The following is a 14,406-nucleotide window of genomic DNA, read 5'->3' on the forward strand; positions in this document are numbered from 1 at the left end:
AGGAGCGCGCTCTGCCAGCCAGAAGGACGCATAAAAGAAGAACATTGCAGCAGAGGCACAGAAGGAGACTGCAAGAGGAGCTGGGAATATTACACACAGAGCACAGCCGAACCACAACACCCTCCCCTGGACACACCCTGTTGGGGATCACTGCTTCTCTTTTTTCTGAACTGTCGCCCACGCCACTCGGAGAGAAAGCTCTCCCTCATCATCATCCTGAAGAAAACCCCTTTCTCCTCATTTTCCCCCTACAGAGGACACCTACCAATCTCCAAGGGCTGAGATTCCCCTGGTGAACATTGTCTTTTTTCCTTTTTTCTTTTTTTTCTTTTGGGATTTGGACACGGGCCTCTCCACAGTAAATACACAGGCCAGCTAATATAAAGACCACAGATCATAGTATTGACTCAACCTACGGCTTGAAGACCTGCGAAACGAAGAAGGACCTAGATCACTCTCATTGTATGTCAAGAATGGTTACTGTACGTATATGCCTCATTTTTCTCTTCTATTTGCAAGGATGGTGGATGTTGTAGCAGCAGCATGCATTGCATAGGCTACATTCTGGAGCGCAGTCCCTTTGTTTTGCACTTGATTGTATTGTACACAAACATATATACATGCATGCATATAGCCCTATGTATATATACACATATTGAATATGATATAATATGGTATATATGATAGGCTAGCTAGCTATAATACTGGTATAAACAAACACACATGTATTACACACAATATTTATAAGCTATAGTGGCCTAAATAGGCTTATACTACTGCTCTCTCGGTTATGGGATATTGTCTTGACAAGATTAACGATCGATGCTGGCAATTAGTAATGTCATGCTGAGCGATGCGCCACGGCTGCCTGCGCGAGGCTCCATCCCTGCCTGCATCTTCGACGCTGGAGAGCAAAATGCTTTATTCTGACATTTTATAGAGGACTATATATTTGCCCACTGGGCTATATCAAACTCCATGGCTGCATTATTTGTATACACATTTTTCGCAAGGGCGTAGGGGGCAGAGGGTGCTGAGGCCGCGTGCGGCTGCTGCTGCTGCTGTGCTGCGTAGAGAGTGGTGGGGGGAAGAACGTCTTTCTCCGCCTGCCCTGCCTGGCACTGCACAAGGATGCTCGAGACGGATTTCTGAGACAAAACATGATGCCTCCGTGGCTGAGGGCCCATCGAGAGCAAGGCAAAGAAAAAGGGTCGAGTCACTAAGGGGGGGGGGGGGGGGGGGGGGGGATTACGGATCCATTGGTCAGGCAAGTCAAAATTCCTAAGGGTTCTTGTTGCGATGCAACGGAGTAAATGGGATGGACATTTCAGAGGCCGCGAAAAGAGGGATGGCGACTAGCGTTTTCTTTTTTTACAATAACATTTTTTTTACCCATCCATCATAACACTTTTTTTTTTTAAAGCTAGCGCCTATTTGAATCACGCCTGTTTGTTAAAGGGTTTATGTAGCCCTAGCAGAGTTAAATTAGCCTAGCTCCTAGCCAACGGCCGAATTGGGCGTGCCTCTGCTGGACTCGAGCGCATAATGATGGCACGCGCTGGTTTTGGTCTCAAAGCTTTCATCTCCAAACATCCTCTTGACTTAATGACGCTGCCTCCAATTTATTCCTGTCAGCAGGTGGAATGATTTACCGTTGTATTGTTCTCATGGTCAAGTAAAACTGGCGTGCAAGGAGCAAGCTAAATATATAAATGATGATTAAATAACAATTTTTTATGCTCTATATTTATGCTTTATATAAAAGGCTAAATATTTATCAAGTAGAATATAGGCATAAATCATATCGTCTTAATTTACAGATTTTAATGGCAGGTGCAGGTAGAACCCCATTTTCTCTTTTAAATAATAGGCTGCTACAATATCCAAAGCGATATAATAATTTGTTGCAACCAAAAACACAAATACGGCCATTTAGAAATTTTACGCAATATAGGCCAACATAAATGATCGAATGACCATTCCATGGGACTTGGTAGCCTACTGCGATGGTCGTGTAGGCCCAAAATAAAATCTAGTAGCCTACATAATAGAGCACGAGCACGACCATGTTTATAAACTGAAGAGCAGACTTATTTTGCAAGTCCTACATCTTTGAGATCATAATATTGCAATTATTTCAATCAATAGTCCACTTGATAATTACTTAGACCTATAGCTTCAATATGTTTAAGCTGTCCTTATTGAATAGTAGCCCATTTCTATTTCATCAGTGTTTGCCTGTAGAGCTGGGCTAACAGGCAGGCCCTGAGCCCAGTCAGCGTCATGCACGTAGGCCTATAGTTCCTGTCCACATGTTCCGCAGTCCTCCGTGAGCATTGCCTGTACCGCAGTGCCAAGCAAATAAAACAGTTGAGTCAGATAACCTTCCCGAGGCGCTTCCGCGATTCAAGGACAAGGACAGCAGAGGCCACCAAGTGTAAACGAGCCTAAATAGAACTGACGCTATGAGTTTATAATATAAGATGTATCCTGTATTTATATGTATTGTCAAATGATTTCGTCTAGAAAATCAATCCACCATGGAGTATGACTGGAGGGATAAATCAGGTTTAGCCTAAATAGATTTTGATTTATTTTGAAATACTCTATATTTACTTATTCAAGATGGCCCATAGGGAACTGAAATAGACTTGTAGGCCTACATAAGAATAAGAGACCTCAATTTTTGTTGTTTTTATAGGCCGAGTTTGATTTTTTCCCCTGTAATATGTCCTAAAAATATATGTTGTACAATATTATTGTTATTATTATTATTAGGCCTATGACTGACTTACTGGAGCGAAATTATGTTGGCAATTGTGGCGTTCATTGTTCCGGGAGCGTCCTGCAGCCCCTGGCCATGACACAAAGCGCTACTGTTTACATCAATATTCATAGAGCTGCCATAGTCTCTGCGCGCGAGAAGAGGAGGAACGGGTGGCTCTTTTGTTTGGTTGTTTCAATACCTTTATTCAGCAAAAAGGCGCTCGGGGTTGTGAATTCCTACAGAGCGCACATGTCTTGTTTTCCCAAAATATGGGGAAGGGGTAGTAGATGTTCTGTCAAATAAATGCGAACAATTTTAAATTAGTGAAAAGAAGCGAATGAAGCATTTTGAAATGTTACAGAAAAGGCTCGATGGTTTGGACAATGCATTCTGGCCTCAAACGGAATCGCCTGAAAGCCACTCCCTACTTCAGCACTCTGGATAGCGCCCCTGGTTTCAACGAAAGCTACACACACAAACACATTCATAGGGAATTTGCAACATGGTTTATGTCTGTCATAAAATGTATTGACAAACCGGGAAATTATTTTAAAATATCACATTTTCCTAAAGAAAAAATATATATAACACATATATATATATAGGCCTATTAAAAATGTGTGTTAGTGCTGAGCGTTAGTTATGTAGTATGTAGGATAAGGTTGTGAGTGTTGGGCTGTGACTTGTGTTGTCCTGTTGTTTTACAGCTGCCACCATGATCCCTTTAAGCTGTAGAGAGTGTGGCTAATGCCTTTTGTTTAGGATAATCCTGTAATCTGTGTTATTTAGAAGGCCCATTTACAACCCCAGCCTAGAATCCACTTGCGATTCAGGCCTTCCAAAATAATGATTGATGTATATTTTAAAAACAAGGGTGAGAAAGAGAAAAAAAAGCCTTGAAAATCGAGGCCTTTCTCTTGAGCCAAACCGTAGTTTAGTGAATCCCCTGTCTTTGGTGGTTCCAGGAAATTCGATTTTCAAATGTTTTTCCTTGTTTTCAAGTTACTCAAATGAGACTAATGCACTACCATTTTAGGTGGGTTGTATTGTGGTACAACAGTGTCTGCAATAGTGTTTTACTGATGAGTTAGCACATGAAAAAGAGAACCCAACAACTCCTAAATAACATGAAATATTCAGAACCTAGTATTTTCTGATGGTGTTGTTGTCAACAGGAACTAACCTTTTTTAAATTCTCTCTCTTACCTTATCTCACTCAGAGATAGAGGTTATTTTCCATGACTCTCCAAGTACAGTGCGACTGCATCACCCATGAGTGACAGTGTTGTCACCAGTGGTAGCACTAACAGGAAGTGTGTGTAGCAGTAATATAGTTCCCCATATCAGTGGGTAGATAAGCAGAGGCCTCCTCCTGACCTCCCATTCTTTGCTAAGATAGAATTCGTTGATTTATTTGTTACTGCCACAACCTGATTCATTTTCTCTTGGGTTGATTTACAGATAACAATCTTCTGAGCAATGTTTTTTTATGCTAGGAATGTTCCTGAACACGAAAAGAGTCGATGCCAAGCACATTTTACATTATCATAAGAATCTAGTGACAAATCCCTTTTTAGAATGTAGAGAGCAGTCTTGACTCCAGTGTATGGACCTGTGTTTGATTCCCATTGGAAACACTTAGGAACAATAAGGCCTAGCATGAGAATCTCAGTTCCATCTGAGCCCAGTCTTCTGGCTGATACAATTACAGTGATTTCCGTAAAGGGTAATCACATCATATGCTTTGACCTTTATCGGGACATGACAAAAGCTGGCCTGAATACTGTATGTGGCAGACTGCTGCTTTTCCTCTTAGGACAGGTCTTCACCTTCCATTTGTAGGAAAGCAACAGCAGTCATGTATATAGACAAGGGGAAAGCCAATTTGAAGAAGACGACGCTGCCCGTATCTGTATTTACATTTGGGTCATGTAATGTTGCTGTGTTTTGTAATTGAGCATTGTCAAGTGTAGGTGATCTGTGTGCTGTGCTCGCTCCACTCATCAGGCAGAGAGAGGAGAGGAGGTAGGGCTCTGGGCTCTTGTTTGCGTGCGAGTCTGGGTCCATGTGTAGGCGATGCTGAGGATGCAGTCCATTAAATATTGAGGGAGATCTCTCAGGTCCTAGAAATAGAAAAAGAAAGGCACATCTAGTGCCGGGACAAGGAGAAGAAGAGCTGGCCCAACCAACAGCAGAAATCTGAAAGTGTTGGGGGTTGTGTGTTTAATGCGTTTGTGTCTGGTTACTCTCTTTGCTGTCATTCATCATGATTAGCAAAATAAATCATGAATAGAATTAGCCTATCAGAGGTGGGCTGGTTAGGCCTTTATTTATGGCCAGATATTTATGCCTACATCCTTGCCATATCAGTACTTGGATATTGTTATGGATGTAGTTGATATTTTCCACTAATTTCTTTGTAAAGGCTAACATGTTCTGATGAAAATTACAACTTGTTCTATTTGTAGCATCCTAAAAGCACTCTTCTGTTTTTGTCATCCTCCTGCTTGTTGGCATGGAGATCTCAGGGTGATGTTAGATGTTGCTTGTGTCAGCCAGTCTCTCCCTCTGTGTCTCTGTGGCCAGTCTGAGCCTGGGAATTATATAACTTTAGAACTTGTCACTGTGGATGCCTGGACTGCCACACTGAGGTCTATTTCAGTTGACAAGTCAAATTTGCTGGGATTCGGTGTCTTTCTGCAAAGGGCTGTAATATTTGGTCAGTTCTGTGACAAATTCAGAAAATATTAGTATTTCCTTTATTTTCGGACATTTGTGTGTTACATGGTTACACATATTAGATAGATGCATTTTATGAAATCCATGTGGACTATTTGTTCTTTCCCATTATGCATGAAGGATGATCTTTTAACTGGGTATTGTAGAACCTTCTGTCCATGTTCTGTTCCAGTGCAGTCCCTAGATCAGCAGATCATACCGCTCTAGTCGAGACCAAAGAAGCCCATAACATGTGTACTGTATGATGGATGGCTAGTCTACTTTTCAGTAGCTCTCATGTGCTTCTTAGATATGTGTGTTTGCAGTGTTTTATTTTTAGGCTGTCATAATTCACTCCCTTCCCCTCTCCTCCTTCCTCTCCCTCTGATGTTCTCTCCCTGTCAATGTCAATTTGACTTAAATATATTCTCTGCTTCCGCAAAGCCATCGAACATTAATACATGGAGAAAAACAATATCTGCCCAACAGAGATGGATTATGTCGTTCTCTCTGCCTCTATCTTTCTGTCCACACACACACACACACACACACACACACACACACACACACACACACACACACACACACACACACACACACACACACACACACACACACACACACACACACACACACACACACACACACACACACACACACACACACACACACACACACACACACACACACACACACACACACACACACACACACACACACACACACACACACACACACACACAAAAGTCAGCCAGCCATTAGCAACAGTCTTGAAGCCGCTGTTACCTGGGCAACATGGGGTACAGCTCAAGGCAGAAATCAGGTTAGAAGGAGGAGAGAGAGAGACAGAGACAGAGAGAGAGCGAGACAGAGAGGGGCATGAGCACGGGGGGGGGGGAACAAGATGGGGGACACTAAGAGCTACAACAGGGCTGGGGGAATATCATCAAAGCAATGAATGCTTTTAGGGTAATATGTCCATAGCAGGGGAAAAGGAACACTACTCAGTCTCCTCCATTAAGTTGAATGGATAAACATCAAAAGTAAACCCTGCCACGCAAAAGGGAAAATGACAAACATAGACTATAACCAAAACAACAGACAAACAGTAGTAAAGCTGCTGGTAATATTGTATCTCACTCAAATAATTCTAGAAGCTTAGGCCACACTGTGAGACTTCTGGAGCTTTGGCGGTAAACGTCTTATAGCACCCACCAGTCTGAGACCTGCAGTCACCATGCCAGCCAGGCTCACAGATACCAGCCTGAGTAATGGTACTTATTTAAACCACACTTCCCAGGTACACTATACCAGGAAATGGAACAAGGAGCCAAAATGAACATTTGTATTAGTTTGGGTGGAGCCCAGGAATACAGGGACAACATCTCTGTACTAGCTTGTTTACACAGTCTGTCAACAGATAATATTCTACACAGAATGGTGAAAAGAAGGAGCGGATGAATGGAATAGATGGAGCAGGGAGAGAGGGAGAGAAAAGACAAGGAGAGATAGCGGGAAGTTTAGTTTCTGACCTGCACACACAGCTGTTCCATGAAGACAATCCCCTGTGGGTCAAATGAAGCAACATGGTGTACTCCAGAGCAACACACAATGACACAAACACACCTCTAGTGGGCACAAATACTCACTCACTCCATCCACTCGCACAAACAAGTTTGAGTCGGAGTCACAAACAGACACTTACAAAAGAATGTGAGCACATTAAAAGCCAGAATGTATTTTTGGGGGGGTGAAACGTTCCATGTGGCTACATGACAGCCTTCAGAGATGTTAGGCCTGAGCAGATTAGACCATGTCACTTTCTCTTTTGTCTGCCATGTCAACCTCCCCGTCCTAACGCCCACTGCCCCACCTGCCCCACCACCACCAATACTTAGGACCCTGTAATGATGTAATGCTGTTTGACCCTGTGGCTGGATGGATAGATGGAGGCTGGGGGATGGGAGGAGGAAACAGGGAAAAAGGACTGTGACATCTGCAGGGCCCAGAGGCAGCGAGAGAGAGAAAGAGCGGGGGAGGAGAGAGGAGGGGAAACGGGGAGGGAGAGAGAGGGGTCTGTGTATAGTCTACTGCTATCCCTGCCTCGTATCCTTCCACCCCCTCAGCTGATGTCTGACCTCTTCCCTAGCTGACAATGACAGAGCGGACATTCATTCAATGAGTCTATATTAAAAGGCCTACTAACAACGCCCCACCATTACTCTACTGTGTGTTATTACTGCGGATGTAAATCATTTGTACACAGGGTTCTATATTCTTCCTTTTCCTCAGCAGATAATCAGCACCATGGAAACCCAGGTGTCCAACGGTCCGAGCGGAACCAGCCTGCCTAACGGGCCAGTCATCAGCACCAACGGTGCCACAGACGACAGCAAGACAAACCTAATCGTCAACTACCTGCCTCAGAACATGACCCAGGAAGAATTCAAGAGCCTGTTCGGTAGCATCGGAGAGATTGAATCCTGCAAACTGGTCCGAGACAAGATTACAGGTATTCATGATGCTTCAGCAGGTACAGTTGATGAATAGACAGACAAACAAAATATATTTCTAGTTGGAGGATAACAAATAATCACATACAGCATATGTACCTGTAGGTACAGTTATTTTGGTGCAAAAACAGTTTCTAAAGGACCATTATCGATATCTGTTTTCAACGATTTAGGCCAGAGTTTGGGCTATGGGTTCGTAAACTATGTGGATCCCAATGACGCAGACAAGGCCATCAACACACTCAACGGTCTCAAACTGCAGACCAAAACAATTAAGGTAAGAGCACCTCTGCTTCCTGCTTTTCAACCTGCGTCACTCTCCATCTTCTCTGCTTCAGTACGCTGTGGAAGACCAGGAGAAAGGCGGGGAGCAACTCAAAGAAAGGGAGGTGGCGAGAGAGGAAGAGAGAAGCAGCGAGAGGCAGAGAGAGGCAGAGAGAGGCAGACGTGACAAGAGGGGAAGGAGGAAAAAACAGGAGGGGTCGCTGGAACAAAGGAAGTGAGCAGAACAAGAAATGAGAGAGGGAGAGTGAAGAGAGTGGAGAGTGGAGAGAGGGAGAGTGGAGGTCAGAAAGCAAGAGGCTAGCAGCATGCAGAGGTGATTGTGATGGAAATGTAATCAGGGAGTCTCACTGTGGGGCACGGGGGTCAGTTCAGGCTCCCCCATCTGCCTCCAATCTGGCCTAATTAGGGGGCTTCTTTGTCCCCAATATGGATGGGGGGTGGGGGGGAGGTGAGGGGGGGACAGATTAAACACTACTCCATCCTTCCCTCCGCCCCCCCTCCTCCCACCTGATCAAAGTAGATCATAGATTGGGATAAAGTGCAGGCTTAGTTCAAATCAGACTTCTGAAAGACTGGGGCAGAGAGAGTCAACAGCATCAGGAGCTGGGTTGGGCTTTTGGAGTTATACAGACAGGTGGCAATCATATTGTTAATCATTATTTCTACAATATGTTTTAGTTACATTAGTGTACAAATACACATATATTGTATTTAGGGGGCAATAATTATATTATTACTACGGTTAGCAATATAATACCCAAATTATTGGGCCGATATAAATGACATAAAATGTATACATTTTGTGGTTGTTATTTATGTTGTTGTTAATGTTGTTATTGCAATTGTTAAAATAAATAAATGTTGATATTATCAGTAGGGCTATTTTGAAAATCAATTCATATTATACAGTCATAAAACAATGACCAAGCAAATGTCATATTTCCACCAAAGCATTGTAAGATGGCGGGAGGGGGCAGGAGGAGTAAAGGGTAGGGGGGGGCTTGGGGGAGCAGAATGCCAATGGCAGGATTAGGGGCCATATGGGCTGCAGGCACCATCTGTACTGTAGGAGAGACAGGGAGAGGGTTAATTATAGGGTAGCCTCCGCTACCCCCCTCCCATTCTCTAGCACCCCCAATCACTGCATCACACACCCTGTCCACACACACTCTACACAATACTGGAGTCCTGCACACTCACTGCACCATTTAGAATGAGGACAACTTTATTCTCTAAACTCAATGGGTCAAATACACCCATCGGCTATGTGTTGTGCAAGGCATGATAATACTCTAAATGTTCACTCTCAGTAGAAATGTCCCAAACACATTCATTCAAGTTATACTGTACTTGTATATGTGAGTATGTGTTTATATAATAAGGAGTGAATGTTTTAGTGAGTTGATAGTCGGGATGCTGTCTTGTGATCTATTTATATTGTTTGCTGGTTGCCAGTGGAGCTGTTCTCCCTCGAGACTGGAAACAAAGGAAAGAGGCAGGAGAGGGAGGGGAGATCAGCCTATCTCTGGCAACACTCGCTCCCTCTCCCTCCATCCGAAACAAACAGACAGACCACTCACAACAATGCACTGACTCTCACTATCTATCATACTCTCTCACTGGCTTTCATACACGCCAACGCATGAATGTGTAGACATTTTCATAATCAATCTAAGTCACACTATAGTCTCACCATAGAATACTAATGTTAACTTTGCACAACGGTGGATACAATCAGTCACAAAGCGTTCCAAAAAACAGTCACACACATTGACAAAAAAGATGAGTAAAATTAATATTCATGCATGGCTACAGAGCCAGCAGCATACCACCCTGCAACACCACCCTGGCTTGCTTCTGAAGCTAAGCAGGGTTGGTATTGGTTGTTCCCTGGATGGGAGACCAGGTGCTGCTGGAAGTGGTGTTGGAGGTCAAGTAGGATGCACTCTTTCCTCTGGTACAAAAAAAAATATTCCAATGTCCCAGGGCAGTGATTAGGGATATTGCCCTGTGTAGGGTTCTGTCTTTTGGATGGGATGCTAAACAGGTGTCCTGCCTCTCTGTGGTCACTAAAAGATCCCATGGCACTTATTCTAGGGGTGTTAACCCTGGTATCCTGGCTAAATTCCCAATCCCCATCTTATATTTTGATCATTCATCTTGCAACTATTCCCCTAGGTTGTTGCTGGAAATGAGAATGTGCTCTCAGTCAACTTACCTGGGTAAATAAAAAAATGACTAAATGGTTATATGTACAGTAAAGATATGGGAAACCTTTGATTTGATATCAGTGTTGAAATGTGTGTTTCTTTGATGTGCTGTAGGTATCGTACGCCCGCCCCAGTTCAGCATCTATCCGTGATGCCAACCTGTATGTGAGCGGTCTGCCTAAGACCATGACCCAGAAGGACATGGAGCAGCTGTTCTCCCAGTACGGACGCATCATCACCTCCCGCATCCTGGTGGACCAGGTCACAGGTACAGCCTTAACTCACTTCTGGCACAACTGACCCCTACTCTAACCTACCATTAGCCTATTCTAACGTACCCCTGACCTACTCTAACTCTACTCTAACATACCCCTGACCTACCCTAACTCTACTCTACCGTACCCCTGACCTACCCTAACTCTACTCTGACATACCCCTGACCTATCCTAACTCTACTCTGACGTACCCCTTCCTTACCCTAACTATATTCTAACGTACCCCTGACCTACCCTAACTCTACTCTAAACGTACCCCTGACCTACCCTAACTCTACTCTAACGTACCCCTGACCTACCCTAACTCTACTCTAACGTACCCCTGACCTACCCTAACTCTACTCAAACTTACCCCTGACCTACCCTAACTCTACTCTAAACGTACCCCTGACCTACCCTAACTCTACTCTGAAGTACCCCTGCCCTAACCCAACTATATTCTAACGTACCCATGACCTACCCTAACTCTACTCTAACGTACCCCTGACCTACCCTAACTCTACTCTAACGTCCCCTGACATACCCTAACTCTATTCTAAACGTCCCCTGACCTATCCTAACTCTACTCTGACGTACCCTTGACCTACCCTGACTCTACTCTGACGTACCCCTGTCCTACCCTAACTATATTCTAACGTACCCCTGACGTACCCTAACTCTATTCTAAACGTACCCCTGACCTACCCTAACTCTACTCTGACGTACCCCTGTCCTATCCTAACTATATTCTAACGTACCCCTGACCTACCCTAACTCTACTCTGACGTACCCCTGACGTACCCTAACTCTATTCTAAACGTACCCCTGTCCTACCCTAACTATATTCTAACGTACCCCTGACCTACCCTAACTCTACTCTAACGTACCCTAACTCTATTCTAAACGTACCCCTGACCTACCATAACTCTACTCTAACGTACCCCTAACGTACCCTAACTCTACTCTAACTTACCCCTGACCTACCCTAACTCTACTCTAACGTACCCCTGACCTACCATAATTATACTCTAACGTACCCCTAACGTACCCTAACTCTACTCTAACGTACCCCTGCCCTACCCTAACTCTACTCTAACGTACCCCTGACCTACCCTAACTCTACTCTAACGTACCCATGACCTATCCTAACTCTACTCTGACGTACCCTTGACCTACCCTAACTCTACTCTGACGTACCCCTGTCCTACCCTAACTATATTCTAACATACCCCTGACCTACCCTAACTCTACTCTAACGTACCCCTGACCTACCCTAACTCTACTCTAACGTACCCCTGACCTACCCTAACTCTACTCAAACTTACCCCTGACATACCCTAACTCTATTCTAAACGTCCCCTGACCTATCCTAACTCTACTCTGACGTACCCTTGACCTACCCTAACTCTACTCTGACGTACCCCTGTCCTACCCTAACTATATTCTAACGTACCCCTGACCTACCCTAACTATATTCTAACGTACCCCTGACCTACCCTAACTTTACTCTAACGTACCCCTGACGTACCCTAACTCTATTCTAAACGTACCCCTGACCTACCCTAACTCTACTCTGACGTACCCCTGACGTACCCTAACTCTATTCTAAACGTACCCCTGTCCTACCCTAACTATATTCTAACATACCCCTGACCTACCATAACTCTACTCTAACGTACCCCTAACGTACCCTAACTCTACTCTAACTTACCCCTGACCTACCCTAACTCTACTCTAACGTACCCTAACTCTATTCTAAACGTACCCCTGACCTACCATAACTCTACTCTAACGTACCCCTGACCTACCCTAATTATACTCTAACGTACCCATGACCTACCCTAACTCTACTCTAACGTACCCCTGACCTACCCTAACTCTACTCTAACGTACCCCTGACCTACCCTAACTCTACTCTAACGTACCCCTGACCTACCCTAACTCTACTCTAACGTACCCCTGACGTACCCTAACTCTACTTTAAACGTACCCCTGACCTACTCTAACTCTTCTCTAAACGTACCCCTGACCTACCAAGGACTTATCCTTATCTACTCTAACTTACCTCCCCCGAACCAACTGTAACCATACTCTAACCTTTCCCATCTCATTGGACCAAGTCAAAGTCATGACTCACCCCTCCTCACCCCTCAGGTGCTAACATTAGCTTGCTTTCTGACCCCGGAGCAGGTATATCGCGAGGAGTGGGCTTCATCCGGTTTGACAAGCGGAACGAGGCAGAAGAGGCCATCAAGGGCCTGAACGGCCAGAAGCCCCTGGGCGCAGCCGAACCCATCACGGTGAAGTTCGCCAACAACCCCAGCCAGAAGACGGGCCAGGCCCTGCTCACCCAGCTGTACCAGACCGCTGCACGCCGCTACACTGGCCCTCTGCACCATCAGACTCAGCGCTTCAGGTACTGCCCCCACCACCACCCAATCTCCGCTCTGACCTGTCTGTCATCTGACCCGACACACCTGCCCTGCTGGAACGAGCACTACGGCGCTCGCTCATCCTATCTTCCTCTCTTTCTCTCCCTCTTTTTTCTTGACTTTCTTTTAAACTGCAGCCTCATCCCTCCATTTGGAAAGGGACCAGATCCAAATAACAGCACAAAACCAATGTAAGAGACCCCCAATGTATCAAAGCACAAATCAAATGAAAACAAAGCAAAGTGCTCCAAACCAGTCAACATAGTATCTACTAAACAACATGAATAAATTACATTTAAATGAATCAGACAATGCAGATCTCCAACACACACACACACACACACACACACTTATCTGCACATTAACAAACTGATTTGCATAGTGCGTTGTTGTGGTTCAAAGGCTAGGCCGTGCGCTTTGTGATGGGTTGCTGTTGGGATAGACAGACGGCTCCTCTACAGTACAATGAAGGGGAAGGGCGCCCTCTGGAGGCCAGCTGGCAGAGGAGCAGAAGCTGCATGTTAAAAGGCCTTCCTCCTCTCAGTCCTCACCACTAACGTCTCCACCCCCTTCATTTCTCCCTCTTGCGTTGCAGACTCGACAATTTACTAAACGCCAGCTACGGAGTCAAGAGGTAAATGCCAAAGGTGTACTTTGTAAAAAAAAATACAAAAAATACAAAAAGATTTTAAAAAAAAATACATCCATGCCTAAGAACAAACCTCAAACAAAGTGACTGGAATACCACCTGCTGCCTTCACCTTGAAATGACAGATTATGAAAATATTCCCTAATTCCCTATTCACACTGCCCATTAAACTGAGAAGTTATGTAACAACCAGTCCAGACAGTATAACACATCTAAATATGCAGTGTCTAGGGTTGTCTAACAGCAGGGTATTCTGGCATGGCTTTGTTTATAATCTTTTGGTTCTTTCTTTTGGTTTGATTACGTAATGGATCTGATGTGTGTGTATTTCTTTATGAACTAACATTATCAGTTTCGGTTTTGCTTTCATGTCCCCTTTATTCCGCCAGCATGGACATACCAGATTGCGTTTGCGTCTTCTTCTTTTTGCTCCAATTTTCCTATGATTTGATTCGAATTTGCTTTCATCCCTCTCTAGGTTTCTGTGTTTTGTTCAATATTGTGATTTCCGTTAAACATTGGGATTTCTGTGTCAAATTTTTTGCAGAGGCTTTGGTCAGCAGAGACTATGACTAAAA

General features: G+C 44.4%; 1 protein-coding gene across 33 annotated transcripts in view; it reads left to right on the forward strand.

The window, feature by feature from the left end:
- The window catches only part of LOC109891980 (ELAV-like protein 3), a 20,381-nt gene continuing 5,975 nt past the window's right edge, over positions 1-14,406 (forward strand). For 2 of the 33 annotated variants that reach the window (XM_031827459.1, XM_031827462.1), the window contains exons 1-6: positions 18-482; positions 7,778-8,018; positions 8,172-8,275; positions 10,608-10,761; positions 12,935-13,163; positions 13,775-13,813. In XM_031827459.1, the coding sequence (XP_031683319.1) occupies positions 465-482; positions 7,778-8,018; positions 8,172-8,275; positions 10,608-10,761; positions 12,935-13,163; positions 13,775-13,813 (785 nt within the window). In that variant the 5' untranslated portion in view covers positions 18-464. Of the gene's footprint in view, positions 483-7,777; positions 8,019-8,171; positions 8,276-10,607; positions 10,762-12,934; positions 13,164-13,316; positions 13,371-13,774; positions 13,814-14,406 lie in introns of all 33 variants that reach the window. The other 31 variants (XM_031827466.1, XM_031827471.1, XM_031827473.1 and 28 more) reach the window with 29 other exon arrangements.

Source organism: Oncorhynchus kisutch, linkage group LG6 (assembly GCF_002021735.2).
Source record: "Oncorhynchus kisutch isolate 150728-3 linkage group LG6, Okis_V2, whole genome shotgun sequence".
Lineage (NCBI taxonomy): Eukaryota > Metazoa > Chordata > Actinopteri > Salmoniformes > Salmonidae > Oncorhynchus > Oncorhynchus kisutch.